At 44.8% G+C, this 23,818-nt stretch overlaps 1 protein-coding gene across 2 annotated transcripts in view; it reads right to left on the bottom strand.

Moving 5' to 3' along the window:
- SLC22A3 (solute carrier family 22 member 3) overlaps positions 1-16,432 on the bottom strand; it is an 88,424-nt gene extending 71,992 nt beyond the window's left edge. The window contains exon 1 of one of the 2 annotated variants that reach the window (XM_038526497.1): positions 15,976-16,432. In XM_038526497.1, coding sequence (XP_038382425.1) covers positions 15,976-16,386 — 411 coding nt within the window. In that variant the 5' untranslated portion in view covers positions 16,387-16,432. The remainder of the gene's footprint in view (positions 1-15,975) is intronic. The other variant, XM_038526496.1, reaches the window with a different exon arrangement.
- Between the last annotated feature and the right edge of the window lie 7,386 nt (positions 16,433-23,818).

Genomic DNA, 23,818 nt, shown 5'->3' with positions numbered 1-23,818 from the left:
GACGTGTCCAGGAAAGGCCTTCCATCTGTGCCCCAGTGGTCTGCATCTGGGAACACAGCATCCCTAGGTGACCACTGAATCATCTCTGTCTTTCAGCAGTGCTGCCTCTGACCCCCACAGGTAGACAGCTTTGGAGGACATGTCAGGCCAGCTGTCATAGGAGATAAAGACACCTGCAGTATCAGGACACTTGAGACATATTTAATCTCTAAGGTGCAAATTACTCATAGATTTACTTTAAATGATGCTCCGTGGTGTACTGAAATTTAATGGGGAGAAGCTGAACAAGCATTAGGAACAGCAAGTGCCCAACACCTTCCCAAGAAAATGTCTTCTATACGATCACATGCAGGGCTGACATTTCAAACTCTGAGTGAGTTTTAAGACATTTTTAGTTAGGTTGGTTGTTTTGATTAAAAAGTAAAATTTTAGATCTGGAAGGGATCCTGGGGAATATTTATCCTGTGTTTTTCCAAACATTATTTTAGAAGAACTCTAGCTCCCCTCTTAGAAAACAAAGCAATCTTAACACCAAAATAAAACTGATAAAAGTAGAACTACCCTGCTGAAAGGAGTGGGTATGGCAAAGTCAAAGACTAGCAAAACACAGTTTGTGACAACCCAAGAGATTGCCCATCTAGATTTCTAGGTTCCAGGCCAATCCATTCAACAGGCTAATGGCTGGGGTGGTTTCCAAGGCATCTATTTTATAAGACCCCTGGCTTTCTTTGGCAAAGAGATATAAATGGGTTTTCATCTCTTTTGAGCCTTAAGGGAAGACGGTTGATTCTAGTCACTGGCTACACAGGATCCCTGTCTTATTTTACTGATTGATTTTAATTTATTGCTATTCCTATTTCATCCCATCCCCACAAAGAAATCATCCGGATGTGTTAAGGTGTATCTTTTTGTTCGTCTACATGTGGAGTCGGTATTGTTTTGTGTGCACATACTTTTAATTTTATGTAAATGGTCTTGTACCCTAGACCTCTCTCTGTTTCTCATTTTTTATTCTGCCCTATGCTTTATGGGCCATCCATGATGCTATGTGAACATCTAATCCATCATTTCTGATTACTGCATGGGGATATATCCACTACATTTCAGATTGCCTCCAACTCTCTGGAGTTGAGGCACCCTAATACCTGCCTCCTGATGGATGGATGGGTTTGAGAATTTCCTATGGGACTTATGCATAGGAGTGGAATTGCTGGGTCATAGGGGTCATAGTCCATGTATGTGGACACCTGATTGACATCAATAGTTCCAGACTGTTCTGGAGAATAGCTGCAAATCCCCTCCAGTAGTTACCTGGCAAGTTACCAACACTTGGCATCGCTGGATTTTATAGTTTCTAACCAGCCTAATGCATGTAAAACGCTCTCGTTTGCATTTTTGTTTCTCTGATTACGAATGAATCTGCATTGCCTCTTATGCTTAATGGCCTTTTGAATCTACTTTCATGAAAACTGTCCATACCTTTGTCAGTTCTTCTACAAGACTTGTTACCTTTTTCTTGTTGATCTACAGAAGTCCCTTTTATATTCCAGAAACATCAGTTAATCTCTTGTTGGTTCAGACATCAAAAACATCTTTTCCAATTCTCCTTCCTACTGCTCCAGACATGAGACAAGTTACTTAATATCTCTGTACCTTACTTCTCTTTCCTACAAAACAGCACATGCCTCACAGGATGCATAAGGATTAAATGAGTTGACTATTTACTATGTTTTAATGTTCTCTGGTAATTAAATAAGAAAAATAATTCCAAGCAGGAAGGTGCATTAGTAACTATAAGGTTATATGTAGTATATTACTGAATGGCTTTGTGTCCCTATTGGGTATTAAGCTATTTTCATGGATTAAATTTTAGTGTCTACTCAATGTCAAGAGACTGAGTTGCTTAACATATAGAGCAATTTAGCCCAAATTCACCTCCACTCCAGCTTGAATCCCAATACTCATGATTACTGGCCCCTCCATCACTGTTGTGTGCTCATTTCATAGCTGGAGAGGTACTCTTGGTCTTTTCTCTCTGAGGCCATTTTCTCATGACAAGACAATCAAACTATGACATGATATAGCCATTGAAAACTGCCCAAAAATATGAGGCAAATTTGTCTTATTGACCCTACCAGAAAGTAAGCATAAGCCACACCAGTGCATTCTAACACAGCACCTTTAGAGAAGCTTTGCTGTCCAGATTTATTAGAGGATTTCTGGTGCTTGTGAAAGGCAACATGTGGTAGAGAGGGCTTCATGTTACCATGATGCTTTAGTTCTTCTCAAAATCCTTCACTCAAAAGGGGGCCAGGGAGGTAGTAGTGGGCAGAGCCATGTGCATGGCTCTGAGCGACCGTGGATAGTGACCACTCTCCCTGCAGAGCCACATGGGACCTAGGGAAGTGGTGGCTGTGAATGGGTGCCAGGCTGCCATCCCAACTGGCCAGAGAAGAAGCACATTCTACACTGGGGCTAGAGGGCTGCAGGGTGTACCTCTGGCTGTCCTTCACTCACCAATGACTCTCCCGGGCAGCAGCCTGCTCTCTGGGGACACAGAACGCAACGCACCAGTTCCAACGACAACCGCTCAAACTGTCACCTCCAACAGTGCTTCCTACTCCCAAATAACAGCAAATAAAACAGTCACAACTTCAATCAGGAAAGCTCTCCTTTACATAAATGCGAGTAAAAGCATTTTTTTTATTTTTTTAAAATTTTATTTATTTATTCATGAGACACAGAGAGAGAGATAGAGAGAGAAAGAGAGACGGGGGGAGAGATATCAGAGATATCTCTGCAGAGATACAGGCAGAGGGAGAGGGAGAAGCAGGCTCCAGCAGACAGCCCAACACGGGACTCGATCCCAGGTCTCCAGGATCAGGCCCTGGGCCAAACGTGGCACTAAACCGCTGAGCCCCCCGGGCTGCCCACATTTCTAGATGCTGTCAGGTTTTCTGCCCATGTCCTGTTTTAGGGAAGTTCAAAGCCCTACCTAGCCCAGTGGTTCTTACCTCTGCTCTGTGGCAGCGCATGGAGTCTGAGTCAGTCTGGGTCCTGCAACCCTAGACCAGACCAGGCACACTCAGGACTTGGAGGCGACATTTAGTAACAAAGAGCAAGAGGAGGGAATGAGTGTGGGCTTACGACCTCTCTAAGCATGCTGTCCTGAGTAGACCTCTGAGCCACCTAGACAGGGCTAGGGACTGTTAATTCCAGGTCATCACTAGAACAAGGTGCCTTGGGAAGTTTTGCTAAAGCTTATGGCTCTGACCTTGTATCCTGGATCTTTATTACTAAGCCCTAGCTATACCAGCTGCAGACAGTGGATCCCTGCCACATCCCTTAGTGCCGAGTCTTGGTGGCCTGCCCAACAAAAGCCTCCCTTGGACCTCGGTGTTTGCCATCCCCTCTAATTTCCAAACCCAAGCTGTTCTCTGTGCCAATGTCCTAAATATCTATAATCAACAATACCACCAGCACCAGGCACTCGGCGCTTGTGAGGGGCCAGACAACGTGACAAGTGCTCTGCATGCATCATGTGTATAAGCCTCCCATCAGCTCTACACAACAGCTAGTATTCCCATTTCTAAGAATCCGAGCTGGAAAACAACTCTAAGCAATTTGCCCATCTTCACACAACTAGTTATGTTGCTATGTTCTCATCCACTTATTTGCCTTAGGAGATAGACCTCACTATGCCAGTTCAGATCTGAAGTTTGATCATTTCTTCACAGAATTTTGCAACCGTAAATGATCATTGTCTATTTACCTACAAAGGCAATCTTACGTGGTTTGGTAACACATTTGACTTGGTTTCGTTTAAAATCAAAATTCTTCTGTATGTGCCTTATACACATACATCCCAGATATGGGATCACAGTAATCTCATAAGGATGCTGCGTGGCTGACAAAAGATGGCCTCAGATAAATCGATCACATCACTATCAAGTTGCCGAGACACACAGAGATCAAGAACTTCTGTGGGGAAAGATCTTGGAACAATGTCCTTTACACTACAGGAACTCTGAAATTTCTTCCTTTATTTGACTTTTTAAAAATTGGTGCCACATTACTTTTAATTAGCTTCAACTTAATTTTCTCCCCTACCTTGGATATTTAGTATTTTTAATTATCCCTGTGACTTCCATATGAGTGTTTGCTTTGAAACATTCACTGGAGAACAATGAAAAAGAACCAGTTTCTCAGTAGATGTCTGCAAAACAATGCTTTTAGAAAATCATCTTCTTTGCTCCACACTCTTTTAATTCCCATAAATGCGCTACGATAAATGCGCTACGATCAATCTTCAGAAGGGGAGGTCCTGGCGCTTACCCCTTCTGTTTATGTCTCCGGGGCATCAGCTTATGGCATCCCTCCCCAGGGGCTGGAGACACACATGCTGTCTTTCATCTTGTGCCGTGGGCCGCACAACGCTTCCAGTTGGCAGGAGCCCCGTGAAATCAGAGCCACCCTGTGCGTACATGGGACATAAGCAACAACTGAAAAAGGCGCCTGAGACATGAGACACTGTCAAGCCGAGAGGATGAGGAGAGCATCTAAGACAGGAGCTGTACTCTTGGAGGGGGCCCAGGCTGCTTTAGGTAAGCACTGTCCGGATACGCTCTCCAGGTCATGGATACTCTGACTTCTCTCGGGACGGCTGCAGTACCCTCAGCCTCCTTAGCTCATGAGCAGGTGGGCCGTCCTTCCAGAAACTCAGCAACACTCCCAGCAAAAACTTTCAAAGCCATCGGATTTCATTAAGACCAAAGAGCCTCACGGGTCCCACTGCCTGAGAATCAGGGCTGGTAATCTGTTTCGTTTCCTTACCTGCCAAGGCCCTAGCTTCATCTGATTTCTATAAAGACCTTCCTTGAGTCTTCCAGGCACCATTGTGTACCATTTCTTAGAAAACCACCATTTTCAAAGCCTGCCTCTGTGCCTCATAAAGCATGCAGTAATGAAATAAACTTTCATTCCATATAAAATAAAATGGCATCCCATATGATGAGATACTAACTTAAGTCTTACAGGTGAAACTCTTTTTTCTGCATTATGAAGTCAAGAAAACTTAATTCTGTCTCAAAATACAACTGCTAAAATAGCTGCCAGCATCCCAACAAGAAAAAACTCTCTCATCATTTGTGTGAGGAGAGCAAGAGTGCTAGTTTGCTGTTATCTGCACCCAGGAAGAAGTGCATCTAACTACTCACATTATTTGAAGCTTCCAAAGTTTGTCTCTGAACTATTTTCTATAAAACACAGTCTCCTACACCTTTTCCAAGGTTTTGTTACAAATAAACACAAGTTAACAAAACCCATAAAAGAAATGTTATATACCCCTAAAGAGATGCAACCTTGTCAGAATTACTTTAAAATACTTAAGTGTTTTAAACGTGTAAGCTCAATGTCAAGTTCAATGATTGAGTGTTGATGATCAGATAATTGAGGCCAAAAGGTGTGAGTATGGACAGGCTGATGAAGCTCTGGCTCATTTTTCCATATCACTGTTTCTACTTTTGGCCCCAGTGATCATTGTTAAAATGGAAATCCAGAGACCCACCACCTGCCACTTGGCCATCTCCCCTGCTCCTGCCCTACAGCAATGCTACAGAGAGTCACCTGCCTCCCAAGACAGGATTTGACAGCATAATAATCACCTTTGTTTCTGAAGTCCAGGCTTGCATCCACCCTGCCTCCCCCTGGGCGTTTTCATTGCATGGGTGGCCTATGGCATGGCCCACCTCAGAGGCTCCATGAGGCCCTAGGGTCTAAAGTCAATGTTAAAGAAGGCAGGATGGGTCATTGCTCCAGAGTGCAGGGACACTCATCCATCCCCTTCCCCACCCCTCTCCTCCTGTGTACAACACTCAGAGCACAGCATTCCCACCAGGAAGAAAGTTGCTCTGGGAAGGAATCCATCCTAATTCCCAGAAACTAACACCTCTAGGCTTTAAATTAGCTTCATTCCAAGATATGTTCCCACTCTTGTGTGGATGTGACAACCCTGATCTCAGGGTCAGGAATTAAATACATCAGGGACCTGATAATGAATTTGGTGGTAGAATGACAGAAGAATCTTGGAAATCCATTGACAATTGACTGCTTTACTCTGAAAGAGAAACAGAAATTCACAGATGTTGCCCACTGTCCCCAGTCCCTCATAGTGATCTACAACGGGCTCTGAGTCTTGGATCAGCACTCTGTCCACTGCAGCATCTGCTTCACTGATGAATCAGAGACTACGGTCCCAGCTTTTAGAAAATATTCAACAATAATCACGATGCTCATTCCCTGACTTTCATTTTTAATTTCCCCAAACACTGTTTTTGAAGTTAAATTACTGAATCAATCTTACACTTTGCATGATGTGCTGCACAGAGCCCACACTATCTACAGAATTTAAATACGAGAATTTGTTAAAATTACATTTATTATTCACCTTCTTCTTGGCTCCTAAAGTTCACGCCTGTTTTTTTCTCTGTTACTATGCAAGTGCCAGCCTCAACGTTGTTTTGTTTTACTCCTAAAGAGTAAAAGCACAGAACAGTTAGAATGCAGCAGTCCTGGGAAAGCCAGGATGGATCTCTCACCCAGAGACCATGGCATTTCCATCATCTGTCATTCTAAAAAGTTGTATCAGGAATCTTAAGAAACTTTGCTCTTCCTCATAGACAAGAAACAAACTTCCTTCCTTGGCTGTGGTTCAAGAAAGGAAAAAATAAGGAAGAGTGTTAGAATGGCTTTACTTTGTTCCGAAAGGTAGGCAGTGTCTGCTCCCTCCGTGGCTTTGGAGAGCTCAGCACTTTGTCTTTGAACTGTTGAGAGCCAGGCCCCCGTGTGCCCCTCGCTGACCCAGGCCCCGCACACGTGCCCAGCTGCTCCTGGAGTGTGGCTAGGTTGAAGACACAGATGTGCCAGAAAGTGCCGGGACAGCTGAACACATAGCCCTTTCTGCACAGTAAACGTCAGCACATAACAATTATGGCCTAAACGAGCCAGCAGTTCTATTCCCTGGTTCTTTTCATGTTCCTGGTCATATCCACCAGATTAGGATTCTGGGGACTACAGATCCCATGTGCAAATAGGAGACAGAGGTGCAGTCTGTTACTCCTCTGCTCCGGTGAGGGTTGCAGGGAAGAGGGCAGTTTCTGCAGGGCTGTGGCCACCGGAGGATTTGTCAGACCTCATGGGTGTGAAGGGGAGCCCCATACAATGCTACCTATGAAAGAGCAAACACCAGGGAATAAAACTAGTGAAATTTATGTAAAATCATTACTGAAAACAATAAAACACTGCTTAGAGAAGCTGAATTATGCCTAGAAAAATGTAGCAATATATCAACCCACTGTATATCAATTCAAATTATAATTATTATAATATACTTATAAAATACACTAATATATAAAGTTAATAATATATAATAATAATAATTATCAATTCAAATTATATCAATATAGCACATTCAATATACCAAAATTGTTAAAATGTCCATTTTCTCCAAATTGAAACATAAAATGAATGTAAAAGAGAAAGAACGAGCAGGAGCCCTGTTGGGAAGAAGAACTTATTTTAATCTATGAAGGTCAATTTCAGGGTTGGCTTAACCAAAACCATAAAAGGGGTCAAATTTGTCACTCAATTCTTTTCTTACTGATTCACTAAATTGATCCACAAAAATTGTTACATAGCATGTAATTTCATCACAAATATTTACTGAACATGGTCTCTGCCCTCAAGAAACCTGCAGTCTGACAAGAGAGGCAGTGATGAACACAATCAGAGGGTGTGTGCTGGCGGGTAGGGGGCGAGTGGAAATTATGGAAGGTACTTCTCGAATAGGTAACTCCTAGCTGCATAAAAAATGGACTAGCCATGGGCACGTGGGTGGCTCAGTTGGTTAAGCATTTGACTCTTGGTTTCAGTTCACGTCATGATCTCTCAGGATCATAAGATCAAGCCTTGCATCAGGCTCTGCACTCAGTGCAGAGTCTGTTTGAGATTCTTTACCCACTCTCTTCCACCCCCTCCAACCCTCCCTCTGCTCGCATTCTCACACTCTCTAAAAATAAATAAATAAATAAATGTTTGTTCGGTTTTTTTTTAAAGATGGGATGGCCATATGGAGAAAGAGGAAAGTTATTTTGGGAAAAGGAAACAGCATGTTCCAGAGCCTGGGGAAGGCAGCTGGACATGCCCTGGAGGGGTTGGTGCACTGGGTGCTGTAGAGGCCAGGGGCCTGTGGGGCTGTAGACACCCATGAGCAGGGACAGGGTGGCCTTATGAGCAGATCAAGTGGCGGATTATCTTGAAAGAACAAGCTTCCTTACCACTTAACCAGGTACTGGCAACTTATAGGAAATATACTCAAATGTTTTATTAGTCAGGATAGACTCACTCTGAATTGCAACAAACAATCCCCGAATCTTAGTGGTTTCATACAAGAAAGTTTATTTCTCCTTAATTCCACATTCTCATGCAGATGAGCTGGAGGGGAGGATGGTGGGCACTCCTCGACCACCCCCCCAAACCCCCCACAGGCTTTCAGGAATGGACCTCCTCCGTAAAAGACTTCACCACATTTTAGGGCTTCAGCTTTCTCTGCTGGCAGGTGAGGGAAGCAAGGAAGAGAGTGGGATTGCCAGAAGGAAGGTTATTCTGGCTTGCAGGCCTGGCAGTGTCATATATTACTTCTCCCATCTTCACGGACCAGAACTCTGTCTGATGACCTATCAGCTGCAAGGAAAGCTGGGAAATAGACCTAGCTCTGGCTCAGGGAGGAAAAATGCAGGGCATTCTCTGCCCTAAGGGCAAATTAGTGCCCAAGATACGTGTTTGCTTGATTTTAATATTTAAGGCAAATTTATTAGTGATGTATTTTGCTAGACTAGAGCTCAGTCTAGCAAGGTCAGATCTGGTACACCACTTATTCCCTCTCTCCTTCCCTAACCCTACCCAGCTCAGGAGTCTTTACAAGTTAACAGAAACCAATATTTTTGCACATCGCTTATGGCCAGGCACAATGACAGGCACTTGGATGCAGCTGTCTGACCAATCAGTGTGGTCGGTGTTATTACTCCTGTTCTAGAGCTGAGGACACCAAGGCTGAGGCAGGTTCTGTGAAGTTGGAATACAGAGGAGTTGACATTTAGGCCCAGATCCATCAAATCCCAAAGATACACCAAAAAGTATAGATATCACTGTCATATCTGTTGGATATCCCACTTGGTTGTGACCCTGCCTCTGCCCCGAGCTACACTCTCGGTTTGCCAAAATTCACAGGGAGTGTGGTTTAGCTGTGGGCACCAAACTCCAATCAACTGCAGGATTTCACGGTCAGCTGCCCATCTCTGGATGGCTTCAAGCTTTCTGTAGGTAAACAGCAGCATTTCACCAGATAAAATCTGGGACTCCTGCCTTCAGGTAAAGGGGTGATGCTTCTGATCCAAGGTCTGCAAGGAATGTGTTTGGAGGAACTGACACTTGCTTCAACCACACATAAAACAGTTTCACTCATGATATTCTCATCATGCTCCTCGTAAAGAAACACCCAGCATGTCCCCATGTATTGCTCACGGACCGCCTGCATGGGCTTTACATGCTTGTGAAAAATAAAGATGCCCAAACCCCACCTCAATCTTTTGATTCCAACTCTCTGTGGGTGGGTCCCAGGAATGCACACCAACAAGTACTCCAGAGGGCATTTAATAAATGGCTATAGAGAAAATGGTAACAAAGATGAGAGAGTAAGAAAATGAAACATCCTGTTCCTCATATATTTGTCTTCCATTCCTCCGTGTCTTCCAAGGCTGAGGTCAAGGTCAGTACCCATTCTGCTTTGATTTATCCTCAATCAGAAGAAGGCACCACTTCACCACACCTATCACACCTCACCTCAGATATGATGAAAAATAAGATTCAGCATAAAATATAATTTGTGGTGAATTACTACTGCTTCAGGAAGTGAGGGAAAACCACATACCTCTGATAAAAATAAAAAGACAACAATGACAGATTCAGCTGTTGTTGATTCACCCAGGAAGTTTGGAAAGGAGAAAGTGAGTCCAAATCAGTACTGTCCCCCAGCTCAGAGGAAGCAAAGGAAAATCCTCTCTCGTTTCCCAAAGAGATCAACCACCGGGGAGCTTACAATCCACAAACACTAAACACGCAACAAATGACACCAAAGGTTATAGAAAGGTTTATAACACCAAAGGTTTCAGATAGTGTAAGGGCCAAGAAACAAAATAAAGAGTAATCATATGTGAAATACTTAAAGAGATTAAAAAATGAGCAATAATGAGAGACTACCAATAAATGGCCAGGCATATTTGATATATAACAAATATAACTTTGATAAATGAGAATGATAATTGTTGAAATACAAAGTTCAATGGGTGGATTAAAGAGCTGAGCTGATAATGCTGAGTACAGAGGCAATATTCTGGAAGGTAGGTCTGAAAAAACATCTCAACTATACATATAGATATGGAAGTGGAAAATATGAGGGAGATGTTAAGGGTCATGAAGGATAGCAAAAGAAGGTCCAACTTATGTTGAATTAAGGAAATAACGGAACAGGGAAATGAAACACGGAAGAGATAATGGCTGAGAATTCCCCAAAATTCAGTTAAAAGAAATACAATAATTGGTTCTTTCAATGACTATTTTTCAGGTGCCCTTTATATGCCAGATGCCTTTTTTTTTATTTTTTATTTTTTTTATTTTTTTTATTTTTTTATGCCAGATGCCTTTTAGAGGCAATGTGCAATCAATCTGGGCCAATATAAGAAGTAGCCACTTAGATACAACCTGAACAAAAAGGATGCTGAGACTGACAGCATATTTCTCCAAAGCAAAATGAAAGCTGTAAGATAGAACTAACATCTTCAGGCGGCTCAGGGAAAATAATTGGCAACATAGAACTATTTTCCTAGCAAAACCATCTTTCAAGAATAATGGGGAATAACAGCTGACTTGGTCGGTGGAGCATGTGAATCTTGATCTCAGGGTTGTGGGTTTGAGTTCCATGTAGAGTGTAGAGTTATTACTTAAAAATAAAATCTTTTTTTTAAAAAGAATAACAAGGAAACAAAGACATTTCCATATAAACAAAAACCGAGAACATGTACCACCTAGAGATACGCACCAAAATTTTAAAGATTTGTGTCAAAGGAAGGGGGAAAGGAGATACTGTATGAAATGATAAGCAGATAAAGTGTCAATATAAACCCAAGCTTATATGCTCTACACAAAGACCACAAATTAAGAATAAAAAAGGAAAGACCTAGAATATTGCCTAAGAATGCCTGTAATACAAGGGGTGAGTGGCTGAGTCAAAGTGTTGAAAGCTCCTAAATTGTTGAGAAGGTTGCAGTATTAAATTCAGGCTCTGTTAAGTAAACATAGTAAAATGTCAAGGGTAGCCACTAAAAGAACTGCAATAAAGGATTACATTCCAAACAAATAAAGGAAGGAACAAAATAGAATAAGAAAAACAAATTGAAAAATCATTTTTTAAAGGGAGGAAAAGAAGCATAGAAAGAACAAGACAAAGAAAAATAATATGATACAACAAGCTCAAACATACCAATTAATACAATAAATGTAAAGAGACTGTGCATACCAGTTAAAAACCAAAAACCAGTTAAAATCAAGCTATATGCATTTTATAAGATACATCTAAACTCTTAGAACATGGGAAATTTGAAAGTAACAGATAACAAAAGATACAACAGGCAAATATTAACTAAAAGAAAGCTGAGACAAAATAGACAGTAAGACAATATACATCATGGATTTTAGATAGAGTCCCTACACACTAGAAAAAGGTTCAATTCACTATGCAGGTTACAAGCAAAATCTAAATTTGTAAATACACGCATCCAATAAAATTGCTCCATGTATGTAACTTTTTAAGTCTGCTGGAAATACAGGGAGGAACTTACAAATCCACCAACATAATGGCAAATCTCAATACTTGTTAATTAATCTTGACAGACCAAGCAAATGGAAAGTTAATTAGAATCTAAGCTATTTTAACAGCACATGTGACAAGCTTCAAATATGGGATATCTGTAAACCCTGTCCCTGATCGCTAAAGACTGTACATTCTTCCAGAGCATGTAAGGAACGTCTATTAAAAATTGACCTCTTAAAAGCCAAAAAGCAAACTTCAGTAAAGTCCCAAGAAGCAGTGTCACACAGACCATGTTCTCTGACCATACCAAATTTAAATTGGAAGTTAACGATTAAAAAGATAAAAACATCATGGGCCAAGATGAAATAATAATGAAAATTACAAATGCTGAGAATGGAATAAAAAGTAAAACCTGCATTTCAAAACTTGTCGGATATGGTCAAAAAAGAACATAGAAGGAAATCTATAGCTTTACATATTTATACGAAGAAAGAAGAAAGGCTGAAAATAACTAAGCATGCCTCGAACTTCTGTGGAGAGAAGCATACCAAAAGTCAATCCAGAAAACAAGAACAAATCATAAAGAGGAGAAATTAATGAAATAAAAACGAACAGTGACATATGTGGGTCTTCAAAATAATAATAAAACAGATGTCCTATGGGTGATGTTGATTCAGCAAGAACCAAGGGAGGCCCAAATAATAGAAACACCACTGTGCAGAAACAAGATCTTTCTAAAGCAACCAGAGCAAATCAGAGACTGAGCCCAGATTAAAAGTTGGGCCTGGAGAGACTTTCTCCAGTACCCACAGCAGTGCAATTCCATGCTTGACAAAGTCAGAGGACAGGATGCTGGTGGCACTGATGTCTGTGGGATGACCTACGGGGTTGGCCTTATGTCGTGGGACAGAGGCGTGAGAAGCAAAGCAGAGACATGTGAAGCCCCACAAAGTAACCACCACTCTCTCCAGCGTGGCACCTACTTCCCTCAACTGGACTGTCCTTTTATTGTGGGGGAAAAGGAAAAACAAGAGTTATTTGAACTATTTTTAAAAGGTGCTCTGAAGCCCAGTTCAGTGAGACACTAAAGAGAATCTCTTTTTCTTTCCTTTTTTCCCTCCATTTACAGCATACAAGCAAACATTGAAAAGTCCTAGCATCAATTTCAAAAATTTACTCCCTAGGCAATGAACTGGAATATTCGAGTGGTGGGGGCTCAGACTTTTCTTCATTCTATCATGCTTTATTGCGACCAGTATCTGACAAGCAGACAAGGCTGATTCAGAAGTTAGAAAGTCTGCCCTGAGGGAGTTGCATATAGATGAAAACTCTACTGCCTTGCCTTGAGCAAGAGAAATAAGTGAGGGGGCTGGATTGAAACAGCCCTGCACTTGGCACTGATTTCTGATTTCACTCCTTGGAGCTGTTTCACTTTGTAAGATGGAAAGATAGTGGGTGAGGCTCAAGTGCCTATCCTACAATGTTCACATCAAGAGGAGTCATTCCTATCCGCTGGTCTGGCTGATTATGGCTGATTGTGTTCCTGATTTGCCACAAAATGAAATATAATGGCAGGCTGGCCAGAGGAATGAAGTAAATATGAAGGTTCCATGGGATTCCCTGCAGCTTCTAAAGCGTGAGTGGTTATGTTGCGTGGACTTGTCCGGAAGACTTCGATCACTGCATGGAGGAGAGGAGAATTATTTACACTTGTGATCCTTAGATCTCTACCCAACTGGGCCACTTAAAAGGTCTGGGACTCTGGTAGATCCTTCCACATCTCCTGACTCAGGTATCTCTTCTACAAAACCAGGACCATGATATCTCCCCACAGTGGTGCAAAGATGAAGCATAGTAGTCATACGGAGACATTCTGGAATCTGGTCTGCCCTTCCACCTTCAAAACTCTCACGATTCACCCCCCTTCCACGATTAGTGTGTTAAACTTTGTGTCTGTAAAAGTGCATTGGGAACAGTGTTAACCAAAGACAGAAGTAAAGTCCCTTTAATCCTGACAGAATGTGGAAAAACAAAACTAAATGGATCATATTTAAAACCAAAAACGGTAAAATATTAGCCAAGCAGAACTCTGAGAGAAAAGGAGTTGCTCTGAATGGCTGAACTTCCTGAATGGGATGGGGATGGGTCCTTTTAGGAATCAAAACATTAAAAACAAACCAAAAGAAGCAAATAATTTGGGACCAAAAAAAAAAAAAAAAACCCTCTCCAATATACTGCAACAATTTGCTGGTTGTCTTAGAGAGTGCATGCTGAATATCATTCTACTTTTCCTTGAAAATTTTTGTCGTTGCTCTGAGCCCCCTGAGCAGCCATCCAGCTATAACACTGATGACACTGCAGGACTGTAAAGGGCTTAATCCAACCTCTAATTTTACAGATGAGAAAGCTAAGCTCAGAGAAGTTAAGTGATGTACCCAAGGCACACAGCTAGCTGCAGACGGTGCCACAGCAGGTCTCCTGACCTTCCACTTTCCACATTGCCTCTTGGGAGCCAATGACCTTCATAAGACCCCCTGGCCCTCCTTGAAATAACCTCCAGAACCCCAGAATGTTTCTCAAGTATTTGGGCATTAACTCCACAGATTTCTATGTCTGTCTTCTCCGATGTGCAGGGATCACGTTTGCTCACAGAAACCCCACTTGAGTGTGCATTTTGCTTTGAAGGCTCATTTTATTCTTCATTTGAGGTTTAAATGCCCTCAAAAACCAGGTGCCTTCTCTCCAGAGTCCTATCTTCCAGTTTACCTGGGAAGTAAGTGCTAAGCAGCTACGCTAGATGGAATACAGGCTGCCATCAAACAGTTGTTGCTCTTGGGAAGTACCAGTGATAATGCTCTGTCCTATGGAAGTCCACCCTCGGGCCATTTCATCTATGAAATCCCTAAGGACACGATCGCCCTAGTTCATGAGGCAGTCCTCATCATTACTCACAGATTAAGTAGAAATTAAAGTACCCAGAACACCACACACACGTTGCCTGGATGGGCTGCCATGGGTTGTTATATCTCAACAGTACTTAGCATTGGACCATACCCACAGGGCACCATAGAACCTGCAAGACCTCAAAGATCTAGAATCCCAGCACCAGAGACATGAGGTCACCTTTAACAGTGACAGTTTTTAGAAATTACTCTGATCTATGGTCGCCCACCAAGTTCAAGGAGAGTGCTCATTCCTGCCGCCACCCAGCCTCGGTGGGGAGGCAGTCCCCACAGTTGAGCTACAAAGATGAAGATGCAAACTGTCATCGCAGCCCAGCATGGGGGCACCTAACCGCCAATGCCCACTGCCTGCCCCAACACACCCAAGGAGATGCGGGGCGGCCACCCCCAGGAAGGGGGCGGGGGTCTGCCTGTAAGGCTCCTAGCCACTTCTGCTACCTTCCTATAGTTTACTGGGGCGGGGGGGGGGGGGGGGGGAGGAGATTAAAACTCTTAATTGAAAACCTCAGCGTTCCCAACGTCTCTCAGGCGTTGCTCTTTGCCCCAACGCAGTTTTTTTTACCAAAATCGTGCCCACGGACAGCCTCGACCTCTGTCCCCCGTGCATTTCCGATCATCATTTGGGCAACCAGAGGACAGACCGTTCGCCCTTCCTTGATCCCCTTGACCACCACAAGCCAGTCCGGCCGGGCCCAAGCGAGTGGCGGGCCCCAGAGGCTGCGGGTCGCCTCCCCCCCGCCCCCCCTCCGCGAGTCCGCCCATAATTTCCCACTTTGTGCACGAACCCGGCCCGGCGACAACCTGCGCGGGACGGGGCGGGGCGGGGCGGGGCGGGGCGCTCGGGTCCCGCGGATGCTCGCGCCGCATCCCCGACCTCCGCGTCGGCGCCCAGCTCTCGTGCACCCCGACACCGAAGCATCTGTCCCGCCACCTCGCGGGCCGGCGGAGGGGAATCCGCGAGGGGCCGGTCGGAGCGCTGGGGGCAGCGGGGCCCCGTCGCGTCCCGTCCCGTCCCGTCCCGTCCCGTCCCGTCCCGTCCGGGCGCGCCCCGCCCCCGGGCCCCCCGCGCGCGGCCCGCGGCGCCCTCACCTCGCTGACGATGGTGGAGCGGGCCTGGGCGTAGCGCCAGCCGCCCCGGCACGGCACGAGCGGCGCCGAGCGGTTGGGGAAGGCGGCGAGCGGGTCCGCGCAGCTGAGCGCGCCCGCCGCGGCGCTGGCGTTGGCCGCCTCCAGGAGGTAGCGCCGGCAGCTGCGGGCGCCGCGGGGCTCGGGGGGCGCCGTGCGGTTCCACTCCTCCTCGGGGCTCCAGCCGCAGCGCTCGGCCAGCGCGGCGGCGCTCGGCCCGCGGCACCAGAAGCGCTCGGGCTGGCTGCCCAGGAAGACCACGCCGACGAAGAGGAAGGCGAAGGTGACGCCCGTCAGGCACAGCAGCAGGAACACGCGCCGCTGGAAGCGCCCGAACTCGCCGGCCCTCTGCAGCGCCTCGTCGAAGGAGGGCATGGTGCGCGCGGCCGGCCGCCGCCGGGCCCGACTCCGAGTGAGCGCGGGCCCCGCCGGCCGCCGCCTCCCCTCCCCTCCCCCGCCGCTCCCCGCCCCCGCCCCCGCCACCCCGGCCCCGCGCTCCCGCCTCGCGCCCCTGGGCGCCGCGCCAGCCGCCGCCCGCCCTCCGGCCCCGGGGCCCCCGCGCCCCGCGCGCCCCCCGCGCCCCCCGCGCCCCCCGCGACGCGCTCCCCGGGGACCCGGCGGCGGGGTCCGGGTGGGCGGCGCGGCCTGGCTCAGCGCCACCAAGCGCCGGCCACCCGGCCCGGACTGCGAGTGACGGGCACAGCCTCCGGCCTGGCGCGCAGCTCCATTCGGTCCCTGCCAGCAGCCTGCTCTGCGCTCGGGCCGGGGCGCGCCCCGGGGGGGGGGGGGGGGAGTGCCAGGGGCACCCGCTGCGCTCTGGGCTCCGCGGCCGCGGCCGCGCGGAGGGGTCCCCGGGGCGGCCTGGGGGGGCGGGGGACCTGCGCTCCGGGCCCCGCGCCTCGACCCCGGGAGACCCCCGAGCCCTCCTGCCCTCGGTGCGTGGAGGCCACTTGGCTACCCCATGGCCCGGCTGGACCCAGGCAGGATTCGATTTTGGTCACATCTCAGGGATTGCCCAACTTTTTTTAAAAAGGCGTCTGGGCAATCTACAGAGTCGAAGCGTCTTGTTCAGATTCCTCAAGTTTAAAGTGGAACTAGACCTCAGGCCGGACACAGGTTTCCTTAGCCAGGCCCCTCCGACCTATTCTCTCGGCCTGAAATCACCCGGAAAGGGTGCTTAGTTGTTTGAACGTTGTTTTTAACTTCTTTATTCGCTCCCAGAGATCCGAATTGCTGTGTCCACACTGGCTTCTGGCGTTCCGGCTTCTGCTCCGGTTCCTTTGGGCTGCTGTGTCCGCTGCGTGCTAGGGCTTCCCCAGCTTGCGGGCCACCCCCCAGGCTGCAGCCTTTGGCGGCGGGGCCGCCCCGCACTGCGGACAGCCCTCTCCCTGCCCTGGCCTAGTCTCTTATCTTGCCATGTGTCTTCTGAGAATTTCTCTAGCCCTTCTCCCCAGAACCCCACCCCATCCTCAAAAAAGGCTTTGTTTGTACTCTCAGCTTGCTTTTCTCGAAGGGCCCAGAGGCTTGGAGAGCATTGACAGGTTTCTTCCTTCCCTAGCAAGGATTCCGGAGCCAGGCAGCTCTATTCAGCCTGTTTCATCCCGTCACTGGCTTGTGACCTTGGGCAACTTAATTGGCCAGCCCGGCATTCTCATCTGTCAAATGAGGCTAATCAATAGCCTCCTGGGATCTCTGTAAAGACTAAATGAACTAATGTACATAAAATGCCAGGAAAGTGACTCATGCATGTAGTGTATACCCTTTTATGTGTGAGCTATTATTACTGTTGTTAATTTGTGCTGGGTTAAGGCTATGGAGGGTGCAGGGATGTCCTTAGGATTACAGGTACTGTGCAGGATAAAACACCTGATCGTGTGCAGGGCACGCACACTGATTGGCAGTTTCTGTTGTTCTCTCATCCCTTGATCTCAGCTACTAAGTAGAGCATACTATCACCCAGTTAGCGGTAACTTCTGTGTGGGCACGTCTCATGCTCCAGGCTCTAGCCCATATTTTTAATTGCGCCCTGGACTCCCAGCCTTAATCTGTCTTCCTCCCACCCAGCTCTTCCTCCTGCCCTCTCTTTTGGTGTAACCATGGCCCAGCTGCAGGCTCTGAACCTCTGGATCATCTAAACATCCCCCACTTTGTAGGCCTTTCTTCAAATACCATCTCAGCTCACTGCCCCCTCCCCACCATTCAGCCTTCTCCATACCACCCAATACCGTATACACACGCACCAGCGATCCTTCCCAGCTCCCTTGCCTGCCTTCTCCATCTACCAGGATGCATATTGGTATCCTTTTGTTTACTATCTCACTTTCTTATCTAAAGTCTGCTTCTCCACTAGAATGCAAGTTCCACGAGGGCAGAAATTTCTGTTGTGTTCACTCTATATTGCCACCACCTAGATCAGTGCCTGGTTCATAGTCTGTGTGCACACCTGGATGCTTCTCCACGTCTCCTCCCAGTGCCCCTGGGGGATCGTCACCTGTAGTCAGCCTGCAGATCCAGCCTACCTTCCTCATGGGTTACTCATCGGAGCCTTCCTTGACTTCCAGAAGAAATCCTCATGTCTCACTTTCCCCTTAAAGATCCTAATCTATGTCCCTCACCAAACTGTCCCTTCATGTGACAGCTAAACACAACTACTTGCTAATCCTCAAATCCTTCTTGAATTTTCCCTGCAGACACAAAGTTCCCTCTTCCTGGCATTTCACTACCCTGCGCCTCCCTGTTCACTGCCCAGCAAGGACCCGGGGTTAGCACCCAGTTCGTGAAGGCTCCCCTACCACCATGACTGCCTTCCTTCCCAGGTAATGCCCTCTTTGTCTGTGCTCCTCACACATCTAAGAATCTTTTCGTAGAATTTCACCACCTTTTTCTTTGTATTGTACTTGTCTGCATATTTTAATCTTAATTTTTTTTTTTAATGTAGTCTATGGTCAAGTAGACCTAGAGTATTTCTAAGATCATGGACTTTGGAGCCAGACCTACTAGGTCCAAATCCCCTTCTACTTTTTGCAATGAGTGGCCTTGGGCAACTTATTTAGTTGTCTTCTCATGAAACTGAGTGGTAATAAACCGTCTCGTTTTTAAGACAAATCACTTACAATAGTACTTGAGACATGGTAAGTGGTATATATGAGTCAGCTATTAAAAAGAACACTAAAAAAAATACCACTCACTCCCAGAATTAGCAAATGTCATGTTGTTATGTTTGTTTTGGGTATATTGTTATTAAGAACTAACATTCCTAGACACAGTTGAAGTCTCCTTCATAAGCCCTCATATCCTGTTTCCTGTCCCTTCTCTCCCACCCTGAGGCAGATACCAGGCCCTTGCTTGAGAAGGTGGACCAGGGGGAAAAGGGGCCTCGGGACCATTGGACAGGGAATCTTGGGGTCCTGGTTTCCAGAGTAGAGGCAGGAGGGGTGCACTGCAGAGACTTAGCAGGGATGAGTTTCAGGTGGGTACAACCCATTGGCCCCAGGGCTGGAGCAGAAGAGGGCCAGAGCTCCACTCCCAAAGGCACAAGACCTCTCTTGCCCAGGTGTAGCTATCGTGAGTTCTTAATATTCATTTCATCCAGTTTTCATCCTTTTAATACACAGGTATCACACACAAACGATATATAGCACTTGGGGTGCACTGACATTTACATAAGTGGAACCATACTCCACATATTTTCCTGTCACTTCTCTTTTCCACTCCACATTATATTTTTGAGACCCATTAGCCTTGATAAACACAAATCCACCTCATTTACCCCAGCTGCTATGGATCATTCTTTTGAATGCTGTTACTACAATTTATCTGTTCCCCAACCCAGAGACATTTGGCTCATTTTTAATTTTCCACAATTAGAAGTAACACTTCGGTGAACCTGTTGTGCACACTCGCTCGTGCACTTGTGCAAGAATTGACCAAAGGTAAATGCCTAGAAATCGGTTAGCAGGGCCATAGAGTGTACTTATTTGGAGTTTCACCAGACATTACCAAATTGCTTTTGGGGGATAGTCCCACCATGCATCCTGCCAATGACATATGGGGTTATCCACATCCATGCTGACACTGAGCTTTGTTAAACTCAAGCCCACTGGCAGATACTCTGGGTATAAAATGCAGTCTCGCTTTTCTGATTTTCATGTCTGTGACGCAGTCAGATGGAGCATATTCTCATGCTTACTCATCGTTCAGGTTTCATCTTCTGGGAGAGTCCTGCCTCTTATACACTCTGCTTGTATTCTCTTTGTTATTTGTTGTTTTCTTATTGAACTTTGGGAAGTTATTTGTATATTTGTCTATTCTGCTCCTTTATCAGCTGTATAGGCTCTGTCTTCTCAGTCTGTTAACTTTGTTTATAGTGTCTTACTGACTACAAAAAGTTTAGGTTCAGATGTAGTAAAATTTTATCAATTTTCTTTATGGCCTGTTTTTTTGCACTTTGCTAAAAAAAAAAATCCTCTATGAATGTGTTTCTGAGTTCTTCATTCTGTTCTACTGCACTAGCTCCATGCCAATATTTCCTTGTTAGTTACTACAGCTCTATAAGAAGTTCAATTATTTGTTAGGGCAAGTCCCACCTCCTCTCTCTAAAGTTGTTCCCTTCAAAATTATCTTAATTATTTAGGAGCTTTTTTCTTCCATATAAAATTTATATACCTAATTAAGTGCCATAAAAATTCATTTGGGATTTTGATGTAGAATTCAGTTTGCATTTTTAAAAAAGATTTTATTTATTTATTACTGAGAGACAGAGAGAGAGAAAGAGAGAGAGAGAGAGAGGCAGAGACACAGGCAGAAGAAGCAGGCTCCATGCAGGGAGCCCCATGTGGGACTTGATCCCAGGACTTCAGGATCACTCCCTGGGTTGAAGGCGGTGCTAAACCGCTGAGACACCTGGGCAGCCCTCTGTTTGCATTTTATTTCTCCCATGCTTTGTAAGTTTTTAAGAGAAAAGCCAAATCATTCATCTTTTTATACTAACACACTGGTATCTATTTTCTATCTGCACATGTGGCCATTGAAATTTAATTTAATTCTGTTCCTCATCTGCCATGTTTCAGGTGCTCAATGGCCAACGTGGTTAATGGCTACCATAAACAGATACAGAACATTTCTATCACCACAGAAAGTTCTGTTGGGCAGCGCTGATCTAAACACAGTGATCATTAAATGCTTGCAATAAGAGAAATGATAAGCAATGGCCCACAGCCTTCAGGCTTTGTAAAACATACTGACTTTATTCTTTTTGAAAAGGTAATTGTTTGGGTTTATTCACCTAAAGTTTTATAGTTGGTATTTTTTATTGCATTTAGGAATGGATATACCAAGTATTGGGTATATTCATCACATGTTGAGTTACCAAAATATGTCTTAATGACATTTATGCTTTTCGTAAAGCACAAGAAAAATTAGTTTGCTTGGGAATACTATAATAAATCTTGACATAAAACTTTCCAAAAAGGTCCTTTGAAAGAAACTTAAGCAAGTGTATTACTACATGTACTAAAGCCTAAGGGGGGGTGGGGGAATATATATATATATATATATGCTTTTTAATAAACAAGTAAGAATATCTGAAACACTCTCATTCTTACCATAGTTGGCATAGAGTAGCTGTTTTTTACCTTAGTATGTGAATGTAGTAAAAGCTATAGGGCTCTTCCATTATTATATGGCTTAACACTGGAGCCTAACATTGATTTAGATTGACCAGTATTCATAATTCTCTTTTTCTGACCCATTCTCTTGCTAGTTGATCACAATTTGGACTTCCCTATAGGAAAGTTTGTGGTTTGGGGGGAACTGTTATACATACTATTATCCTTTTGAAATCAATGCTCATTCTCCACTTGATCATCTAGGAACTTAGACTTAAAGTCCTCTTTGAAGAAGGTGTAGCCTTGGAGAAAATACTCAATTCCAGAGTGGAATTTTGACAAGGTAGAAAAACTTAGTGAAGCTCAAGAGACTTGTAGAGTTCCTATTTACTCTGCTAATGTATAGAGTAGCAAGCCTTCACCACTCCCCTTCCAGTACTTGTGGGTTTTGTGCTGTTCTCACAAGGGCAAGGTGAAGTGCATTGCAATTCTTGGAAACCTTTTCATCACAAATGGTCTAGTCCAGGAATGGCAAGTGGGTTTTTTTCTTATGCCCCACCCCTGTCTTTTGGCAGAAGATATCTAGAGGATACGTTTATTGAGGACAAGTTTGAGTCTCAGTCCAAAACAGTCCATGATTGATTAGTAATGTCAGATAGAGGAGAGGGAGTAATATAAGTGTAATGGGGTGGTCATCTTTCTATTGGTCAGTGCAGCCTGGCAAGTGCCAAATTGCCATAATACTCCCTCCAACGCTCAGAACATCTAATTCTTGGGGATTTGTGAAGGTCTTGGTGAAAGGCCACTGTGCAATTAATTGCTAAAATATTGCCCAGAGGTTTCTGCTATTGAACCTCATTGGGGATGAGATTGTCTTTTAGTGGAATGCCTTCGATAGTTTGAGAGTGGTCCCCTTGGGCTGAACATTCAAGAGAGATGCACTGTTTCTGAATCTCAGTGCCATCATACATAAATCTCATTAATGCAATCATCAAATGAGAGCAGGCAGTCTTGGGAAAGAGATAAGCATCAATTAAAACTTGAGGCACCTCTCAATTAATCAAACTTAAAAACTGAAGAATAACACCTTCATCGAAAAGTACGTTATAGAAACACAGTTACTGAACTGGAATGATGCTCACAACCTGTTCAGTGGAAGAAACAGGTGACAAAGACTGCATTTCATAGCAGTGCTTCTCAACCTACCAGTGGGAAAGGAAAGGTGTTTGTCCGTCTCCTATGTATTGCAGACCAATATGTGGTTTTACCAGGATTGAAAAGCTTGAAGCTCACAACACATACACCTCCAAGGTGAATTCAACAACATCAGAACTGATCTACATCCTGTTCAGGGAGACCCATCCACCGGTCACACACTTCATGGTGATGCCAGATTATATAAAAGTTTCTAAATGCTTACTCCCAATTTCTGTACTCGTCTGATTGCAAACAGGGCCAGCTCTAATAGTGCATTCCAAACAATCCAATTTTTGGCAAAAACATATATATTTATATTTGTACTTATATTTATATTTCCATGAGAAGTCTTTATTGTACCCTGGATGCACAAGTAGACGTTCTTCAGCAAGTCTTTGTGGATTGAATGACATCGCCAGAGTCTATATATGCATGAAAGGTGGTCTAGAGGGATGAGCTCCATGTTTTCAAAGTCACACCAAGGGGGATGCTTAGCTGATTTCATGAGCTAAAGGCTTTCTATTTGTGGATTACTTTCCTTTTGGAATTAATTTTTGTTTGTATTTTGTAAATCACAGAGGTTTACTTTCCCAGTCTATATTGGAGTCAAAAAGTAATTTCTAGTTCTGGTTGGGCCAATACATAATTTCTTTCTAAAAGTACAATAAGATTAATATCATTAGGTCATTTCCTGGCTATAAGATGCAATGAGTTCAAGTTCTCCTTTCCTTTAAGTACCAAGACAAAATGTATAAATTGTGGTAATCCAGGTCCTTTTTTATTTATTTTAAAGGTTTTATTTTTTATTTCATTATTTTTAAAAAGATTTTATTTATTTATTCATGAGAGACACATAGAGAGAGGCAGAGACACAGGCAGAGAGAAGCAGACTCCCTGCAGGGAGCCTGATGTGGGACTCGATCCCAGAACCCTGGGATCACGACCTGAGCCAAAGGCAGACGTTCAACCACTGAGCCACCCAGGAACCCCCTGGGTCCTTTTTA

Source organism: Canis lupus, chromosome 1, assembly GCF_011100685.1.
Source record: "Canis lupus familiaris isolate Mischka breed German Shepherd chromosome 1, alternate assembly UU_Cfam_GSD_1.0, whole genome shotgun sequence".
NCBI classification, from domain to species: domain Eukaryota; kingdom Metazoa; phylum Chordata; class Mammalia; order Carnivora; family Canidae; genus Canis; species Canis lupus.
This window is presented reverse-complemented; position numbering and strand designations above follow the sequence as displayed.